Source organism: Parasteatoda tepidariorum, chromosome 1 (genome assembly GCF_982258835.1).
Source record: "Parasteatoda tepidariorum strain Cologne lab strain chromosome 1, Ptep-v5.0, whole genome shotgun sequence".
NCBI lineage: Eukaryota > Metazoa > Arthropoda > Arachnida > Araneae > Theridiidae > Parasteatoda > Parasteatoda tepidariorum.
Genome location: NC_141755.1, coordinates 84,403,121 through 84,424,234, shown reverse-complemented (window position 1 = coordinate 84,424,234; position 21,114 = coordinate 84,403,121). Strand labels below are relative to the sequence as shown.

General features: G+C 27.8%; 3 protein-coding genes across 3 annotated transcripts in view; 1 reads left to right on the top strand and 2 right to left on the bottom strand.

Annotated features, from left to right (window-relative positions):
• LOC110283236 (uncharacterized) overlaps positions 1-2,644 on the bottom strand; it is a 160,886-nt gene extending 158,242 nt beyond the window's left edge. The window contains exon 1 of the mRNA XM_087156878.1: positions 2,492-2,644. Coding sequence (XP_087013004.1) covers positions 2,492-2,518 — 27 coding nt within the window. The 5' untranslated portion in view covers positions 2,519-2,644. The remainder of the gene's footprint in view (positions 1-2,491) is intronic.
• On the top strand, positions 1,070-3,934 carry LOC147816576 (uncharacterized). Its single transcript, XM_087168019.1, has 2 exons — positions 1,070-1,197; positions 3,484-3,934. The coding sequence occupies exon 2, from the start codon at positions 3,487-3,489 to the stop codon at positions 3,892-3,894; it is 408 nt and encodes a 135-aa protein (XP_087024145.1). The 5' UTR covers positions 1,070-1,197; positions 3,484-3,486; the 3' UTR covers positions 3,895-3,934.
• Positions 3,935-4,432: 498 nt separating this feature from the next.
• sra (RRM_RCAN_like domain containing protein Sra) lies at positions 4,433-20,226 on the bottom strand. Its single transcript, XM_016056396.4, has 4 exons — positions 19,598-20,226; positions 17,766-17,939; positions 13,543-13,726; positions 4,433-10,798 (listed from the first exon to the last, which is right to left on the bottom strand). Exons 1-4 carry the CDS (start codon positions 19,757-19,759, stop codon positions 10,629-10,631), a joined length of 690 nt encoding a protein of 229 aa, XP_015911882.3. The 5' UTR covers positions 19,760-20,226; the 3' UTR covers positions 4,433-10,628.
• Positions 20,227-21,114: the final 888 nt, after the last annotated feature.

Genomic DNA, 21,114 nt, shown 5'->3' with positions numbered 1-21,114 from the left:
TTTTATTCATTAAATAGTGTTCGAAAACTGTGGTCATCATATGCCATACTGCAGATCAAAAGTTCATTAACTGTTTTAGTTATTTAACTAGTTCTCTTCTCTATAGTTATTTAACTAGTCCTCTTTAGTTATTTAACTAATTCTAACTAGTTAAATAACTCTTTAGTTATTTAATTAGTTATTTAACTACTTAACTAGTTCTATCATTGAATCTCACTTATCATAAGATTCAATGATTCACTTATCCGTGATTCACTAACGCAACATATCTCCAATTCAATGATTCCATGAGACGACGATTAACCAATTCATTAATTTATTAATTCCCTTCCTTTATTTCCTCTTTGTTTTTTTTATGTTTTTTTTACTTTATTCCGTTATCTTTTTACTTTATGCACTCGCTATATTATGAACACAGTATCCAGTTGTCATAACGATGCAAGCTTTTAAAAATATATTTCGAAACTAACAGTAAACAATTTTAATAATACATGATAAATGACCACGTGTAAACTAAATAAACCTACATTAAACTTTAAAAAAAAAAAAGACTTTGTTAAATAGATTTTAAAAAAAGAACGAATAAAAGAAAAAATTAAATGGCTCGCTCTATTGGATGGCATTGCCTTAAGTTAAAATTCCTCTTCATAGATCATCGAAGATTCATAAACCTGTAAATATTTTAAAAATGAGGAAAAATAAATAAAATTATTTCTTAAACTTACTTATTTATAACTATGGATTGTAAATGTTAACATTATAATTTTGCTTGAATTGGGTATTGGATATACCTGCAACTCGAGAAGAAGAACACCGCTGAAATCAGATAGTTGCGTATTAACATGATGGAGTGTTAACGTTATAGCAATTAGGCTTGATTTATTATCATGCTGAATAAATTTTTGGATCAGACTTAATTGTAACCTGAAAGCAACGTAAACGTACCCCGTGGGTGTCGAACCTGATTGGCTGCGAAATAGAGGCGTTTGCTTATGCCATCCATTTTAGTTTAACCTGCTTAAAAAAATTTTATGTGTGAACATCGTGTCACGTTTTTTCATATTTTTTATAAAGCTAATTATGGAAAAATTATGTACTAAAATAAGATCAGATTCTGTTTTTATCATAAAATTTAAAAATAAATTTATTAAATATCATATAAATTTTTCTAACTTCAATACTTACCTATAACTTGATGTAAGTAATAATTAAAGACTTTTATTTTAAGTACTCCTGATGTTTAAAGGATTTAAGTAATGTTTGATATTCTTAATACTCGCATCTTCTTTTTTCTTCCAATATGGGACCACTTTTTTCTAAAGAGAAAGTGCGAAATGCGCTCCAAAAAAAATATTATGTTTCAAACACAAAACATTTTTATTTATTCAGATAAATCTTATCAGATCTCTGAATCTCATCAAAACATTTTAAAACTACGTTTTACAAGTCGACCAAAAAGGAGAAAATAACTTGACTTTTGCTATACTTATTACATCGATCGCTTCACTTTAGAAAGACAAAGAGGAAAATTTTAGCCGTGATAGAAGTCAGCTATTTTTATATCTATTAAATTTTGCTTGCACCGTTTAGATATAACAATTCAACTTATATTGTCATCTGACACAGAAATTCATTTGAAATTTATGCTCTCTGACTTGTTGGAAAGTGGCCAGAATTTTGATTAACATTTAATTCCCGGTGACGATAATATGGAGATAAAATCTTTTAACAATTGGAACTTGCACTGTCATCCAGCAAAGAGCTCCAGTTCAATTTGGAAGAACTGTAACTACTACGATAATTGTGGAAATTTAAATTGACGATAAATTCTGCTTTTTGCGGTAAGAAAACGACTGAAACTTATTCTGTCATCTACCATGGAACTCTAGAAAAAAGACTTGAACAGTCAAGAAACTCTCAAGTGTTTGTAATTTCGATTATAAGATTTCACTTTCACGCATACGAAAGCGAGTCAATAAAATAATCAGTGAAACGATCGTCTTCCTCAGATCTCCGAGTTTTAATGTGATACAAAGAGAAAATGTTTCTCATTTAAAATTAGTCATATTTTTAAAGGTATATTAGTTAAATAGTAATCAGTGCATTGTTCCGATAATTCTCCCTTTAAATAAGTCACAACAATCTACCAAAAAACAAAGATGTGAACTAGTAAACAATTATTACTTTTTACTTTCCATTTTACCTAGGAAGAATTTTTACGATAGACAATAAATACCAGAGTTATTATAAATTCCAATGTTAGTGTTAGATTCAATTATCAGAGTCAATATGCTGACTTATCCAAGCATTAATTGTGCTATCTTCCACAGAAATTTTTTTATCGTTTTGTCAGAGAATCTGCCTTCATTGGCCTAAAAAAAACTATATCGATCGATTTGGCGATTAATGAAGAAAAACGTTTAACCTTCAAAACGATGTAACCAACACCATAACAGAAAATAAACAGTTTCTAAATAATAAGAGATCTTACTTTTGGGTTGTTGTTGCTGTAGTTCATTTACGTCGCACTAGATCAGCACGATGGGCTATTGGCGACGGTCTGGGAAATCGGTACTTACGTATTAACGCAACCAGGCCAAAATTCGCATAAATCGCCAAATTTGGCGTAAGTAGAAAAAATTGAAATCAATTTTTTCTTATAAAACAAAGTATTTAATAAACAAAATTATAAGCATATATTTTAATAACCTTTTAGATTACATATAATTCTATATCTCTGTAACAATTCAACAGCATCTTTTTCACTAACAGGCAGATCCCAAATACCCATAGTTAAAGTATTTCACGGCATTCAATCTAACCAGTAAACAAAATAATTTGTTTACGAAAAACCACGTATAACACGTAGGGTTGCCGTAAGTAGGGTCGCCAAATTTGGCGTAAGTAGAGTCGCCAAATTTGGCGATTTATGCGAATTTTGGCCTGGTTGCGTTAATACGTAAGTACCGGGGAACATCCCTAAGGATGATCCGAAGACATGCCATCACAGTTTTGATCCTCTGCAGATCTGCAGGGGACTTACTTTTGGCGTTTCCCCAATTTGAAATTGTGTCTAATTTTCATGAAGAAAAAAAGTTCAACTCTACAAGCGCTAAACTAGAAATGAACAGGAAAAAGTTTTACGAAATATAAATTTATATCTTTTTTAGATAGGAGAGTTCCTATTAGAAAATATGTATATAAATAGATTTGTATAATTTACCTCCTAAAAGTTGCAGATTGATTCAACTTTTTCTTCACGCCAGGTGATTAGCTTTTAAAGTTTTAGTTTTAATCCTGATCACATTTTAATGCACTCGTAACTAAAATCTTCCCTAAAAGTAAACACATGCCTAAAGTTACAATTCCACAAGACTTTCCCCAAGAAATGCTTAAAATCGGAAATCTGGTACTTATAGCTTTAATATTAAAATGACATTTCAGCTGTTCGATCTATATCTGCCCTTGTTTTTTCATTTTTAGCAAATGGATGAACTTTTTGATTACGAAGCTGCTGAAACAGCAACACCAGAGATCTCCACAAATCATCTCAAAGTCATTAAGCATTATGTAAGAGAAATATTTGGAGATGAGAGAATTAACGAGAATGTTCGAGATTTCATGATGTCTCTGGGATCGGAGCCAGAATCGCCATATTCAGTGATGGGAATTTATAAATATGCTCTTGAGTTACTAAAGATGAAGCACAAATGCAGTGGGAAAAATTGCGTCAAGAAATCGATCGAACGTAAATTGAAACATAAACTGGCGAATGTTCAGTCAAAGAAATCGCAATTACAAACGACGTTTTCTCAGATCAGTGAGGGCAAAAATGCAGAATTAATCAAGAAAATAAAAGCAAAGACCGAACAATATCCTCCTTATGCAATTTGAGATTGTTAATAAAAATAAGTCTTTTTATTGAAATAAATAATGCGAATTCTGTTATTTTTACTATTAAACATTGTGTCCCACAATAATCAACATTTAGAAAAATCAAAATAAATAAATTGGAGAAAAATGAACGATTTGCAATATTCTGCTGCGAAACCAGTTTATTTATTCGGACCTAGTTACAAAATTAGGTACAAAATTCATCACCAGATGGCGCTGCTGACGAGGAAAAAAATAGAATAAATTGCAATTCAGACGATTTGGCGCTGTTGAATACCATCTTGACTGCAGTAAATCATACATATCTTTGTCCTTCTCTTTTTCTTAGATTAACTTTTCAAATCATCGATCATTTTTATCTAGTACAAAATCTCATTCTTATCCATTATCACAGTATTTAATTTAGAGCTCTATTGTTAAAGTATGAGAAAACTCAACATTTATATCTTCTATTAGAACTGTGTAAAATTTAGATTTACAAGTGCAATATTAGTTGTTTAAAAAAGAACCTTATTTTATCAAAAAGTGAGAGAGAAACTTCAAAAGAAATAAATTTTATTGAACAAATTTCAGCTTGCACACATAAACCAAACATTTAGAAATTCACATCTACTAATTGTTATTGCCAATTCTACAATAAGAAAAATAAAAATTTCAATTTATGATCATAAAAATTCCATGAAGGCAGTATCAAATCATCAGATGTTATAGTCAATTTTCTTTCATAATGCTTGACAAAAATATTCTTATAAGCATTTTAACTAGTAAAAAATAATGAAGCGTATGAACATACTTTGTAATAAAAACTTAATTTCAAAACATTTAATTCAAATAAAATGATAATTACTTTACATTAATTATTTAAAAAACGGCATGAAAAAACTAAGTTCACAGTTGGTGCATTACGTATAATATTAAGTTTAATAGTTACAGTGTTGACATTTCCAGCAAACAGTAATATGCTTGGTCTCCAAGCACACAATTAATGACATTGAATACCTAATACATAAAAAGAAAACAGAAGACTTTTGAATTACAGAATATAAAATTTCCTAATTATTCATTTCATGCTTCAAGTAATATAGTATACTCAAAAACCAACTTTTAAAACTAAATACAAATATGGTCATTATTTGAATATTCATAATGGATATGAATTTTTCTTTTGAAAACTGAAAAAAATCTCAAAAACAAAATTATGGATTTGGTGAGATTAGCAGGCTTAGAAAAGAAAAAGATTTTTGCAGAAAATTTGGTAATACAAATTTGAAACATTTCTCATCGTTCTACCTGCTCGTTTACAATAACTTACAAGTTTCAAAAATTAAAAAGGAGTAAATCAGTCGATATTAATATTAAATGCTCCATATAACATTTACAAGCCTTGAGAAATTTCACATACCAATTGAGTTCAGACTCTGCTAAAATGCCTTGTTTCAATAAACAGAAATTACAGAATATTAGTCAGAAAGTTAAAATATTGAAATATTAAATAGTCAAAAAGTAAAATGATTTTAAAGTTGTATAATCAAAAACATTTTTGGAAAATTATATGTTTATTTAAAAAAAAAAAAAAAAAAAAAAAAAAAAAAAAAAAATTCAATTTCATTTCATTTCTAATGTTTCATTTTCAATGGCAATAAATGGGAAAGCATAATTTCATACAAATAAGTTTACATGTTTCATAGACATCTCACAGCTTGTCTAACAGATAGTTGTCATGAGATAATATTAAATTTTTCTCAAGTTGATCCTTTTAAAATGTTAACGAAATTAACCAAAACCCTCTAAGTTTTAGTTTTTAATTCTCTGCCACTTTATGAAATATTTCGCAAAAAGTTTCTATCCCAGAAAATAAAAAAATTTCGCTAATAATATAAGAGAACAATAATTTAAACATATACAACTTCATAAAATATTGAAAAGTTTTGAAATATGAACACTGAATTTCTAAATAAATTTCTAAACATTAGAGGCAATTTAAATAACACAAAACATGAAATGAAATAATGGGCTAAATTAAATCCAGATACATCTCTCACTATTATCTAAGAAAAACTCATCAAAAATTAAAATAGTTTCAAGAACCATAACAAAAAAATATTATTATTGGGTTAAATCTAAAGCATCTTAAATAGTTTTATATTAAAAATCATCTCTGGCCATCGGCTTCTAAAATCCTTGAAACTAATTGACCAAAAATATAAATAAACAAATTTTTCAACATGTAAAAAAATGTATTATGTAAAGTTGCCAAAAACCTGGATTTTTTTCATAAGAATCCCAAAGCAGTGGAATTTTTTTTCTCTCCTTCTTGTCGGGGGTGAGGTATTGAGGATTCTACTATCTTTATTACAGTTTTGAGGTATTTTGATAAAATTTAACAAAATCTTGCAACATTGCCAAACATAATTTAAAAACAACTAATTCTTTACATTAATTGTCCAAAGTTATTTATGTCAAATTATGATAATAATAATCATATTACTTTTAATAACATTGATAAATCATTAGCACAAATATTATTGAATTTATTTTCGAAATGCTTTAACTACTGCTAATTAAGAAGTAATGATTTTAACTTAAATATATTTCAAAATACAATATCTTTTTCATTAAGAATTTAACAAGAAAAATTAAAAACAGCATAAAAACACAGAAAGAGTTAAAATAATATTCAATTTGGGGAAATAGGTGAATTTTGTACTTTTTTTAGTTAAGAGCTTTAACTTAAAATGTTATTGCTGGTATATTAACACTAAAAAATATGTTACATGAATCCTAGTATACAAATCCCCAAATTAATTTAATAATAAAATATGATAAGTTCGTATAATATAATATAATAAGTTTTTTTTTTTTTAAAAAATTGAATTTTCTAGGAACTAATTGATTTACCTTTTTGAATTCTATAAACTAAGGACATCTCAATCAATGAGTAATTTTATTTATCTTGTAAATAAATAAGAAAAAAGTTTATTTTCACTACTACATTTCCAGCCTTTATTCATATTTATAGAAGTAATAATAAGTCATATTTGAAATTAAAATTTGTACCAATAGCAGCCTGAGGAAGAAAAAAAATTTCTTTAATGGATAAAAAATTCAAATTTTAGTCTAATTTGTCACAAGCAAGGTTATAATAAAAAAAATATATTATAATCAAACCTTGATATCACAGAAAAAAAATCTGAATTCCCAACGAACTTGCTAATTCTGACAATGGAAAAAAGCTTCCATTAGCTGATCACAATTCTTATTGAGAATAGGTCTTATAAAATAGTTCCATTATAAAATATTGCTATCAAATAAAAATTATTTCTGAAGATTTTAAAATAATTTCTAGAACTTCAATTTATAAAAACTTTTCTTCACTCATTTAAAGAATTTATTTCCAGTCAACCCTGCTGTAAATGAAGTTGCTTAAATTATTAATTCCTAAAGATAACATACACCTTATAATGCACATAAATAACATTGTACACATACATATACATGCATACTGTTAGACATAACATACAAGTGCATAGAATAACTACCATAATCAGTGCAAGAAAATTTATTGAATCTGAGATTTATTACTTTTAAACAATTCGTTGAAACTAAGACAAATTGGAATATCATAAATAAGCTAAAAAATAAAAGCATGCAACAAAAATACTTTTTTAGAAAAATGCTACTTAAATGTCAAAACAGTAGAATCTTTCAATAAAAAACAGCCCCTAACTAGATGCTTTTTTTGAGAGAGGGGGGGGGAGATTACATAAAAACAAAAACAAAGTGTAATTTAAATAGAAATTCAAGTCTTATTTAAACATTTTTTATCCAATTGACATGGTGCATATCTACTAATTTTTCTTCATCACAAAAAGTCTTAAAAGTTATGTTATCCCTTTGTTCAACTTTATTTAACCAACCATTTGATACTTTGAAATGCATAAGTTCCAGACTTTTCAAAACATCTTATGTTTTTTCTAACACTTACTGGAATATTTCTTGCTCTTACAGAACAAAACCAACTGATCACTGTTGCATCAATTTCACATTTACTAAAGTTTATAATTTTGGAATGTTTATTTGAATTAATAAAAAAAACACATATATACTTCTCTAACCTTTTGAAAATTACTCACTTTGTTTATAGTTGTTATTACAAATTTCAGACTGAAACCTTTTGAAATAAGTTTCTCAATTTCTGCTACATTAATCACAAGAACTTATTTATTTTTTTTTATTATTAATTATTTTTCCTCTTTGAAGTCATGATAGATAACACGTTAAAATAATTCAAAGATACAAAACTTCCCTTCTCCACACAAATTTACAATCATCACAAGAACTAAAACTAATATAAATTTCCCATCTAAATATAATATAATATCCTTTTTTTTTTCTTTCTTTTTTCGAATTAGCAATCTATTATTTTTTTTAGGTGGCTCAGTCATCCGACCTATAAGCTGCCAACATTCAAGGGGGGAAAAACAGTAAATTTTAATAAATAATATAAATGTCATGCTAACTATGCAATACTTAAAATATTTTAGCAACTGGGAATTTCGGGGACATTTAAGGTCAATTAAATGCAAAACTACTATCTACTAAATAAATTATTAATTTAGATTGAATTAAACTTTTCCATTTCAGATTGACGCTGAACGAACTTGAATACAGAATGTTTTTATCATGTTCATTTTTGAATTCATGATCTTTAATAATAATAGCTATTAAAACCATTTTAGATAGTTATACTTGTAACATATTCCTTAATTAATTTAAAAATAATGAGTTTTGAATACAGATATGAAAATTTTGAATGCTTAAAACAGAAAAGTTCCAAACTAATTATTTAAAATGAGACCTACTTCATTACTTAGCAATAATATTTATTTAAAAACTAAAGCAAGCAGTAAACTGAGTAAAAAAAAATTCTTAATAAAGGACTTTTTAGAAAAATTTCCAATTTCAGGGAATTTTTTAAACTATACAAAACTAAGAAACCAGGAGAAACTAGCAAAAATCAAGCAATCTACACTGTAACACAAAAAAATCTATCCAGTCTAAGTCTAATCTAGAAAACACAGTAGAGTTTGTAACTATGAACCACCCTTTCTTACTCATAGATCCCTTTACTCATTGATCCCTTACTCATAGTTCCAAAATAGTTCGTGGAGAATAAGACATTCTATTCAAACTTCCCATACAAAAAAAAAAAAGTATTTGAATGTGAACATTTGCATTAATTGCACCATGACATGCTTTTTTCCGGTATTGTAAAAAAAAGCATGCTGGGAATAAAGGGTAAATTGAAAAAAAAATGGTTAAACTAAACAAAAACATTTAATATTTTTTTGAATTTCTCTATCTGACTTTTCAAAACTTTTTTCAGTGTCCCTTTTTATGAAATAAACACTTAGATACTCCAATTAAAAATTATTGGGAACAAAAAACTTAAGTATTTTGATTTGGGCCCTTGCAGGGTGATATATTCATGATATATTAAAAATCATTCATGATATATTATAAATAAATAATAATATAAGTGTAATTTAAATTAAAGACATTCTAGCTAATTTTCAAATTTTAATACATTCATTATTTTAACCTTATGCTTATTGTGCCTAGCATAACACCGATTATTTTGGCTCATCAGTTGTACTACCAATAAGCAAAGGGGTTGATTAAAACTTATAAGATTTTTGATATCATAAATGTTTGCTACACCAAATTATTTCTGTATGCGTCTCTTTACAATTTATTGAAATCAAGGTTCGAATACACTGCTTCTGACTTCGGTAGCATGCATTGAATACAATCATTTGACATAGATTGATAATATTTGGTCTGAAAATCATTCTTTGATTTCAGAACTATGTTTATATAAAGAAAAAAACAAAGGAAAAAAAAAAAACAATTTTCTCTTAAGTAAGGTATTTTTCTTTTTTATGTATACCAAAGATGGTTGATTTATAGCAAGCTGATTAATTTACTCTGAATTTTTAAAAAAAAAAAATTGGTACCAGCATCTTATTATCTGCATGTTAACAGGATATGGAAATACCAAATAAAATAAAGCAACCTATTTATATAAAAAAAATTATCTATATGCATGTAAACAATGTGATAAACAAATTATTTTATTATCCTTAATCATAATTTGCAGTTGCAGCTTACTTTTTATTCAGTAGCAATCCTTTTTAGCGAATAAAAGAAGGGGAATTAATTAAAATTTAATTTTTAAAAAATTGATACTTTTAGAGATGCTTTAAAAATAAAACTTTAACTTCCTTATATAATTATATGTAAAATAACACTTTGAAAGAATAATTAATCTGCATCTGGTGCAATTCTAATTGCAATAAGAAAAAAAAATTTCAACAGCACCGTTATCTCACAAATGAAGTTTTTCAGAATACATCAATTTCAGAGCAATTTTAAAAAATTAAGTAATTAAAAAAGCACTAAGTAATAACCCTGAATATGTTAGTACTAAACAGATAACTAATAAAGGTGGGTTTAGTATTAGGAGGAAAAGCTTCCATTCTAACACACGTAAAACAATGAATATGATTAACAGAGAAATGAATTACTAAACACTCTAATAAATAACATGAAAGCCCAATATTAAAAATATATGTAGATAAAAACAAGTATTTATATCAGAATACTAGGATAACTTAATAAACCCCAAAAAATGCCAACATAAGGAGAGAAAAAATGTTTAAAACAAAAAAAACTTAGGATGTTGGAGATGGAGGAGAAGAAGAGCTACTTGAAGAATCAATACTATCAGGTCGGCGAGTCTGCACTATTTTCAACTTTGGACATTCTGCTTTTAAATCTTCACAAACATGGACAACAATACCAGGTTGTGTACTTGATGGAGGATGAAGCTCATGTGCTTCCCCTGAAATAGATACATAAAAAAAAATATTTAAAGATAAACAGGGAAGTAGCGAAATTATTCAACAAAAAATAAGCACATTTTAAGCACTTTTCAAGCACTCACAAAATATTTTTAAGCACTTTAACAAATATCATAATTTGGCAAGGTTGGAAAGTTTTTGACAATTGACAATTTGATCTTGATTTAACCAAAAACGTTGAATAGAACAACGTAAACGGTGTCTTTTTGCCTAATTCGTAGCGAAAATCAACATGGTAAAGGAAAAATCTCATTTTGAAAACGGGAAAATTAAGCACTTTTTAAAAAAACACCCAACTAAAAAAGCCCCTTTTAAGGGCTTTCAAAATACGAAAATCGAAAATAAGCACCTTTAAGCACTTTTTAAAAACACTACACACAATGTTTAAATATAAAATATTGTAACAGTGCATTTGTCTAAATACCGCATTTGTACATTCTAAATGGTATCAAACTGAAGACTTTAGAGCAATACAATAAAAAGCCACTGCGACAAAAAATTGAAATTTCTTTCACCTAATTTGTCCTTAGACTTCATATATGTTATTTTATAAACGTCATTGAACAGCCCACCCAATTTTTGGGTTCACAGCTACTAATGTTCAACTACGTAGCTTTGTAATATTGAACCCAATTCGATAGAGGAACTCCTGGATCAAATATTGGGAAAAAATTTGCTTTCGTGGTGTACTTTTTGATGGAACTAAACGGCATTTGCGTAACATGGAGAGAAAGACCACAAGAACCTCCCACGGTTAGCCAGACAGCAAGGGGTCTCTAATCCATGATACCACTGAGGATATTTCCTATCAGCACTGTGGTCGGTGCAAGTCTGATGCAGAATTCATATCGGCCAGCATCGCTGGGATTCGAACCTGGTTCACCTTATTGGAAGGCGAAAACTCTATCCCCTGAGCCATCGCGACTCATATATATATATATATATATATATATATATATATATATATGTATATGTAATACACATATACAGAACAGAGAGAGAGCTACATTAACTTTTCAGAATTTTCACCAACTAGTAGCACATATTCTCAGAAAGAGCACATTACCTAAATGTAAATTGTTGCTGATATTGTAAAATGATATTGTAAATATCATTTTAATGATATTGTAAAACCTTCAATTAATAGGGAGTTTGTTTTACGATTATGCACATAGGTGTTGATTACAAAGTAGACAGGAATGTAGTTTAAAATATTCAAATGTAAATGAATTTAAGATAGCCTGCCTATTTCGATTTAAATCAATATCACTTTTCTTTAATGCCCTCAAAAATCAAACAATTCTTTTTTTTAATTAAGTAAAATAGACAATGTCAATAGAGCAAAAATAAAATTGCAAACATACTATAGTTGTAGTTCTATAATCAAGAAGCGTCCTTAGTGTCAAAAAACTGAATAAAGGAGAAGCAGAGAATTTGGAAAAACAGGTTATTTTAAACTGTTTTTCTTCCCTTTAAAAAAAAAAACATGGGCTTTTAGGAAAAAGTTTACATTTTATACTTTAATCTTTGTTAGAGATAAAGCGACAATTTTTTAAATGACATTGCGGGAAAAGACCCACATCTGAAATAAAAGTTAAATTTTCGGTAACTATTTAACGACCTGTTTTGTTACCATGCAGATTTTGGATTGCCACATGGAAACGAAAATTTGTTTTATTAAAGAATTTTATTTTATTTCATGAAAAAATTCAAGAATAAATCTACAATTAGAAAAGGCAATACTTAGCTAATATTAAGATTAGACAATTGGCTATATAATTTTCTTACTTTTTTAAAACATTATTATATTCTTGAATTTGTTTATTGAGATGCATATTGCTATATAACAGAAAATAAAAATTTAAACTTGGAAGAAAAACTCACTAGCAGTTTTGAAAACTGAAATTAACTGTCAAGATATGTTATCAAGATTGATTCTTTAAGAATATATTTAAATTAAAACATGCAAAACACTACATAAAAATGAAAAATATAAAATATCTGTATATGTTTTTACTCATTTGGTAAAGATAAAAGCTAACAATATTAAATAAACATTTGACAGATAAAATGTTTTTTAATAGTATGTATTAATTTAAATAGTCCTTGGAAATATTAAAGATTTGGAAAGAAAAAAGAAAGATTCTTTCAACTTGGGACACTTCTAGTGGGACCTAAAACTTGCCTTAAACAAATTTTCATTGTATATAAGTAGAGCCTCGATTATTCGCAAGTTCTACAAAGAGATTGAAAATTACATTGCATGTGATCAATTATTGACCTAGATGTCTCAAGCAAGCAAGTTCACCCTCAACAAACTACGATTTCAAAGTAAGAAAAGGTGATTCCAAAGCAAGAAGCAAAAACGAGTGACTGCTTTTTTTAAAAAAATGTAACTGAACACTCTTATATATGAACTTTTATGTATGAAAACTTTTATGAAATATGTATGTCATTCATGGTTTTAAAGATTTATACATATAACAAAATTCCCATTGTATGTTTAATATATTCACACAATAATGAATTGTGTATATATATTAAACATATGTGATGATGATAAAATTATATTTCATGTTTACACCCTGCTTTTTGAATCATCTATGATTTTTGTATTTTTTAGTTCCCTTGCCACCCAATCCCATGGGCAATCAAGGCTCTAACGTAAGAAGTGAAGAGATTTTTTTTTTTCTTTTGCTGATGTTACAATAAAATGATACTACACCTGGAGTTAGCTTAGCAAGTGCTTGCAATAAATCATAATTTATACATGGTTGAGCTTCATCAACAGGTTCCCAACCAACTGGGGGTGAGGCAGGTGGAGATATAAGAAACTGACGCACAGGAGATGGTGGTTGCAGGTACGCATCAGATGTTTCATTATCTTTATTTCCACTACATACACTGGGCTAGACAAATTATATGATCGAATTAAAAGATTGATTAAAAGCATTTGAATTTATAAAACAAACTTAATAAATGCTTTATCAAATGTCTATGTTAAGATAAAAAAATAATAATTAAAAAAATTCAGAAAACTTGTTAACATAAATAATAAAATACCAGAATTAAAAAGTCTCCAAGGAAAATATCAAACTTCAGTGAGGCATGGATAAAATTATTTAACATACATTTGAGACATAACTTTAAATGTATATATTTTTTTTCAGTTTTACAGGAGTCACAAAAATATATTTATATAAATTGTCCCTTCAGAAAAATGTAAAATGTTCTTAACAGCTTCTTAGTATAATTTTGGAAGTGACATATTTTAATGAATCAGTTTTATTTTTTATTTATTTATTTATTTTAACATATACCAGGTGCACTGCTCGTTAGGCCATTAAAAATCTAACTAGGCAGTGCTTTTCAATAAGTACTAGAGTTAAATAAGTAAGTCTATCCCAGTTCATTTCAGAAACCTTACTATGTTCTTTCCTGAAAGCCATCACCTCATCAGAAAGACTTTCTTCAATAATTACAGTTTCAACAAAAGAGAAAAACGCTGAGGATGAATAAGTGCATATTGTGCACTACTTTCTGAGTATTAAAATAACATCTGTCACTATCACTCTATTATCAGTCACATGCAAATTCAAGTTTCTGAGGTTCATAGTAATAAAAAAAAAAATAGAATTTAACACAGTCATCTCCCCTTTGCTTATTCAAACATCATTATTCATCTTGAATAAGTTTCATAATACCAATTGAATGAAATACACACAACATAACTCAATCCTGAATGAAGCACTTTAATTCTAGAAACAGAACTCTTAAAATACCATTTCAAAAATGGAAGATTAAGTATCTAACTAAAACTATAATCAGACCAATTGTTATCTATGGATCAGAGACATGGACTCCAACCCAGAAACAAGAAAACAATGCTGATTACCTGGGAAAGAAAAATTCTTAGAACTATTTTTGGACCTGTCAAAGAGGGTGACCTGTGGAGAAGGCGATACAATTTTGAAATTGCAAGACTATTTAAAGAAAAAGATATAATCAATTATGTAAAAGCAAAGAGAATTCAATGGCTAGGACACCTTAAGACAATGAAGGAAAATAGAGGCACTAAGAAGATATTCGAGGGGCAGTGCCAGGGCCAAAGGAAAAGAGGAAGGCCGGCCAAGACATGGTTAGACGAGGTGTAAAAAGACCTTAAGACTCTAAAAGTCCGAAACTGGAAACAAAGAGCTAGAGACAGGCGACTTTGGAGGAAAATTGCTAGTGAGGCCATGGTCCAACATGGACTGTAATGCCAGGAAGTTAGTTAGTTAGGTTTTTAACTAGTTGCATTATAAAAATTTGATTTATTGATAAATTGTAATACAAGAAGGCAAAAAATTTGAAAATTATATTAGAATTCTAAAATTCATAAAAAAATATCAAATCATTACAGAAATGTAACCAAATTAAATTCAAAAAATAATTCATAAAGTAAATTTAAAATGTATGTAAAAAAATATTATTTGGGCTTTAATTGTTCATTAAATTCCCACTCAAAGTTCATTTTTGGAACATTGGCAGGTAAATGGTTACAAAACAGAGAATTTTTAATACTATGCTAGAGTAAGGAAGAAAATCTTTTCAAATATTTTACATTTATTTTTCTAAAGTTAACTTACTGTTTATAGGTACAGTTTATCGTTCACATTATTTCTGAGAGAAAAACATTTCATCAAAGTTTCTGAAATGTATAGATACTTTTCTGCAAATACCATTTGTATAAATATGAAATTACAGGATATTGAGAATAAGTTGTAACACTCGGAACTCTGAGAGAAGCTTCAACTGATAATTTTCTTCAAAGCTATATGATCGATCTCAAATAAAAAAATAAAATAAAAGAATATCAGATTATGTAAGGATTCTCTCAATTTTCTTCTTCAAATATCCCAGAATAGGATAAACTTACTTGGCGATTAAAATGACACTCAATAATATGAAATTTCATAGGAATTTTTTAAAATTACAATTTCAGTGAAACAATGTTTTATTTGAGTTTAGAGTTTTTTTTTTCTTCTTTGAAATAATAAATTTTTTAAAAAAAATAATGACAAAAAATAAATTAAACTCTTGATAATTGTTTTATTTTTATAAGTAACAAATAAATTCAGTTCCTCTTTTTATTTATTCAAAATTTTATTATATTTTAAGGCACTTTTCAGTAGGAAATAAATTAGAATTACCAAAAATTTAAAAGAAGCAATTATTATTATTAATAAGCAACCAAGAAGTGGCTTAAAAAATTTAAGAAAAAATTTTGATCCTTAACAATGAAAATACACATCAAATTACTCATTTATGCATGTTTTTCTACTTATAAGGTTATCACTAAATATAACAAAATAATAAATAAAAAAAGATGAATACCACAATAGAAATAAATAAAAAAACTAATCAATAAAACTATTAACTTCTTTGATTAGAATTTAGCTTTGATTTAGAATTAGCCAATTAGATGAGTTTTCTTCTTTAAATAAAATAATCACAATTGTGCAACAATTTAACAAATACTAAGTTAAAATCAGCATTTTTCTCCTTCCTCTTAAAGTCTCCAATCAATAAAACATTTATTAATCATAAATATACCGAAAAATAAAAAAAACTCACTTAGAACATTTAATAACAAATGTAAAAAAAAAATTTAAAAAACTTAAATTTTATATATAGGAAATCCATAAGAAATTTATCAATTGCAAAACACCTTGAATTAATATCATTTATTTAAGCATCTGTTTTCCCTTATTACACTGACTAGATTTCAATCAATGATCCCTATCCATCATTTATCTTTTTTTTTTCATTCCTTTGACTTAAAAAATCAAATTGACGTTTATTCTTAATAACATTGCAATCATCGCTCATTTGGATACAATAGACAGTCTACACTCTTTTGACCCTTCACTATAATGGCAGATATATTAAGTCCGAATAGTTGTACCATAAATGCAGTGCTATTTTACCACTTATTAGAACTGATTCCTTTACACTGAGTGGAACTCTACACTGAGTGGTTCATTCCAATATAATGAAGAAATTTAGTTTCATTTTTTTCCCATGAAATTTTTTTTTTTAAAATAGGTGTCAAACATTTTTGCCTTTGCAAAATGAAATAGTATCCATGGCATATGATTTAGTCATATTCATGAGTCATATGATTTAGCAGAAATAGCAAAGAAATTATCTAAAACTATTTAACTAACTAACCGAAATTATTTTTCAATGTTATTTTAAATATTTTAATGTTATTTTCATACACTTATTAAATGACAATCTCAAGTAATAACATCTATTTTCATTTAAATAACAGGAAGCCTTTATATTGAATATTGACTTTAATATCATATTAGAACTAAATGTTTTAACAAGTATAAAAAGTGTATGAAAAGAATCAGGATATAAAATCATTACTAATATATATCAAAATGAATCCATAAATTAAACTTAAATCTAATTTTCTGAACAAATAAAATCCATGTTTTTATTTTCAAAAATTAAGAACTTAACATTTTTATTTATTCAGTAAAAACCTTCTCATACAGAAAAAAATAAGTAAAAGTGTGTAAAAAAAACTCTAACTAAAATATTAATGTTTAATAAGTCTCTTTTTATTCTGATTAAATTTTTGATTCTATTTTTTTAAACTTTGGGATTTTTAACAGCCTTTAAATTGAACTTAATCTATTGGTTAAAACACGAATAGATCAATTTTAAAAACAGCAATAATAAGGAATATCAAAGAAAAAGTAGACTTATGATAGCATTTTACATGTTCTTTACTCAACCATATAAATATTTTTGATTAACCAATACAAAATACCAATGATAACACTAAAATTTCCAAAGTATCTCTACATATATTAAAAATATAAATGGAAAAAAAATGAATATCTAATGAAATAAATGAAGTAACAAATGAAACGTAAATAAAGTTATTATTACTTGGGCAAAATAGCAATTGACCACATTTCCTCCAATTTTTGTTTGATGACATTGAATTCTTGCTTTTGCAGCAGCAGTTGGATTTGTGTAGTTTACACGCACTCTATGGAAACTTTTAAAATATTGAAACGATGCTTCCTCATCAAAATGTAAAAAAATTCTTTCAAATTGTATCTAAAACCAAGAGAAAAAATGACATGAGATATAAAATTTTTCTGCCAACTTAAATTAAATGAAAAATACTGTTTTAGTCAATATAATATTAAACATCAGACTGAAAAATAAAATATCATGAAAATGAGCAAATCAAATAAAATTAAGAATCATCTGCTATTCAAGATATTTTAATTTCATATCTGATTTCCTGGCATGATTTAATTGTATAAATTTGAAAAGAAAGCACCAGGTTTAAAAAATCAATCATCTGTACAAAATATTGAAAATAATGAGTTAATAAATCTTTTTTTTCATGTGTGTGTGCATATTTATGCTTTAAACAAGTAGGGACAAAAATCCAATGTCAAAATTCCCAATAGCATTCTTATTAGCACGATGCTAAATGTAGAATAAAGCAATGTAAACAAATATGAATTTTAAAAAAAACAATAAAATGCATTGTTAAATCTACTAGAACCTATGAACATTTAGAGCATATATGCTCTCACATATCCCTGTGCTACAGTGTCCCAGCTTTCTAGTCAAACAAAATCATTTTAAAAAATAGTAATATATTTATTAGTACAAAGTGATTAACATTAACACGTTCAATGACTAATAGCCAAATCAAGATCATATTAATATAAGTTGTTGTTTTTTAAGTAAGTTAAATTTGATTTTTCAAAAGTGTTAAAATTTTATGATCTGAGCAACTAAGAAAACAAAAGAGTTACAGATCATAGAATTATGCTTTAAAAATAATATTTTATATAGGAAAGTATACGTGAAAGAGATATGTTCATTGGCTGCCAGCAGGAATTGAACCAAGGACCTCGAACAAAGTTGAGTTAGGAAGCTCTACGTAGTGGCCACACACAGTTCGGACCTTGACCCAGGCGATTTACTAGTCAAATCAAAGCGAACCATGAAACAAGACAAAGTAGTGCAGAGCAATTATCTGATGAAGAGTAAAATAATTGTGTAACATGTTCAATTGGTGATAGTCACCAATGTGGAGAAGATTATATTCTCCCTAGGAATAAAAAGGGGCAGGGCTGTTTCCTCATAGAAGGGCACTTTGAGTTTTGCTCAGATCTCTTCCAATTATGTTGCTTATTTTAAACTATTTACTCAATCTTTTACAGGAATAAAAAATTTTAAAAAAAGCTGAACAGCGATAAACAATTGGATTGTTTATTGTCAGTATAAAATAAAACAGCAGGGTGAAAAGTGTTTTGTTTCATTAAAATAAAACTTTATTGAATTCAAATTATTTATTATTAAATTTAAATTTTAGAATGATAATTGAAAATTTTGTACTAGCACAATCTACGTATGACAGGAGCTAAATCTAGTAACTGTAATAGGAATAAAATTGTATCCTTACTTTTTAAATATATAAACAAATAAGATATTATTTTGGCAATAAAAGTACAATGAATTATAAGTTTTTAAATTAAATATGATGAAGAGAAAAACGCGGATATAGTAGTCTTTATGGTGATAAACCTTTAAAAGAAAAACAAAAATCAGTGTTAAAAGCCGGTATTTACATAATAATACTTTTCACCTTTAATACAAAAATAAAACAATGGTGCATATTATAATATATTTCTGACAGACAGAAATTATAGAAAACAAATAAATATACAATGAATGTAAGTTGTCATTTCTACCTTGCGGCATTCATCATTGATAATATCACTATCAACATTTGTAATAATGACTGATTTTGGAAGATCTGAAGTATCAGCAAGTTCTTCGGAAATATCAGTGTCATCTTCAAGACTATCGAACATATTTCCTTTTAATGAATTACGAATAGAATCACTTTTCATTCTCTTTTCTTAACATCAATATTATTTAAAGGTTTTTAGAAATACGAGTAATTCTATCTCTCGATTGTTTTGATCTTTTGAAATCCAATTGACAGTGAAAATGCTGTAAACATAAAATTTGAACTTTTTACTTTTTGTTGACGACTACATTAAATAAATAAAGTTTCATCAGTTTATTTACATTTACTGAAGTCGAAAAATTCAGGCTGTTAATAACAACGAATATTTTCTAATCACAGTTATGAAAACATATTCTCGCCAATGGACAATTACGACTCAATTTTCGCCTGCTTTCCATTTTCTAGACAATTCTATTCGAAATTTTAAAAAACATTCTGTTTAAACCGTTGTAACCGAGTAAGGTGTTCATAAAGCAAAAATACTCTGTTTAATTTAGTAATTTCAGAACAAAAACTGAAAATTCTCGTTGATTGCCTTGAAGGTGAAAATCTGTAAGGGAGCTGTGTTCTGCAGGGTTACCGCATGTTGGCGACATAAGACTCAAAAATAATGCGTATCTAGTAAAAGATAACAGGTACTTTTTTTTACCTGTTACTTAGATGTACTTCAATTAATGACATTTACACTAACCTATCAAAATGGAAATTAATATCATTTTTTGCTTTATTTGAATGCAGTTCTCAGTTGCACATTTATTAGTTATCTCCCTTTCTTTAAGAATAGGCATTTTCAATACAAAAAGACTACGTGAATGTTGCCTGGACAAAATTTTTAGTGAAACGCATGTCGAATATATTTAAGTCGAATATATTATTATTGAAATTAATTATCTACTAATAAAATATTCATTGAAGACACATTGAGAATGGAGGGTTGCGAGTCAAATTCCTTGTTCAGACTCCCGACTATCGTAAAATTGTAAACAGCCGAGCAGAAATAAACAGAGAAAACGTCAAAGAAATTTTGATTATTGCTACTTTTTATTTACGTGCACTAGAGCTGCACAATGGTCTGGGAAACATCCCTGAGGATGATCCGGATAAAACATACATACGTCACATCCCGTTTTACAAGGAGGACAGATTCACACACCATCCTTCTATCCACAGATCGTAATCTCGACCTAAACCAGAGCACGATCAATCTCCGATCCAGTACTCCCAGAGGTATTGATGTGTTGTGGGAGCTTGGAGGATTTTGTGACCCCGACAGATCTAGCATGCACCAGTCACCATTTTGTACAAAGGAGAGTTTTCGGGAGGCGGGAATTGAACTCATGACCTCTCGGACATGGGCCCAACGCCCTACCAGCCAGGCTATTTCAGTCCCCAAGGGAATTTTTAAAATTTCCGAAAAAGATATGTTATTTTGTAATAAAACGTAATTGTTTTTAA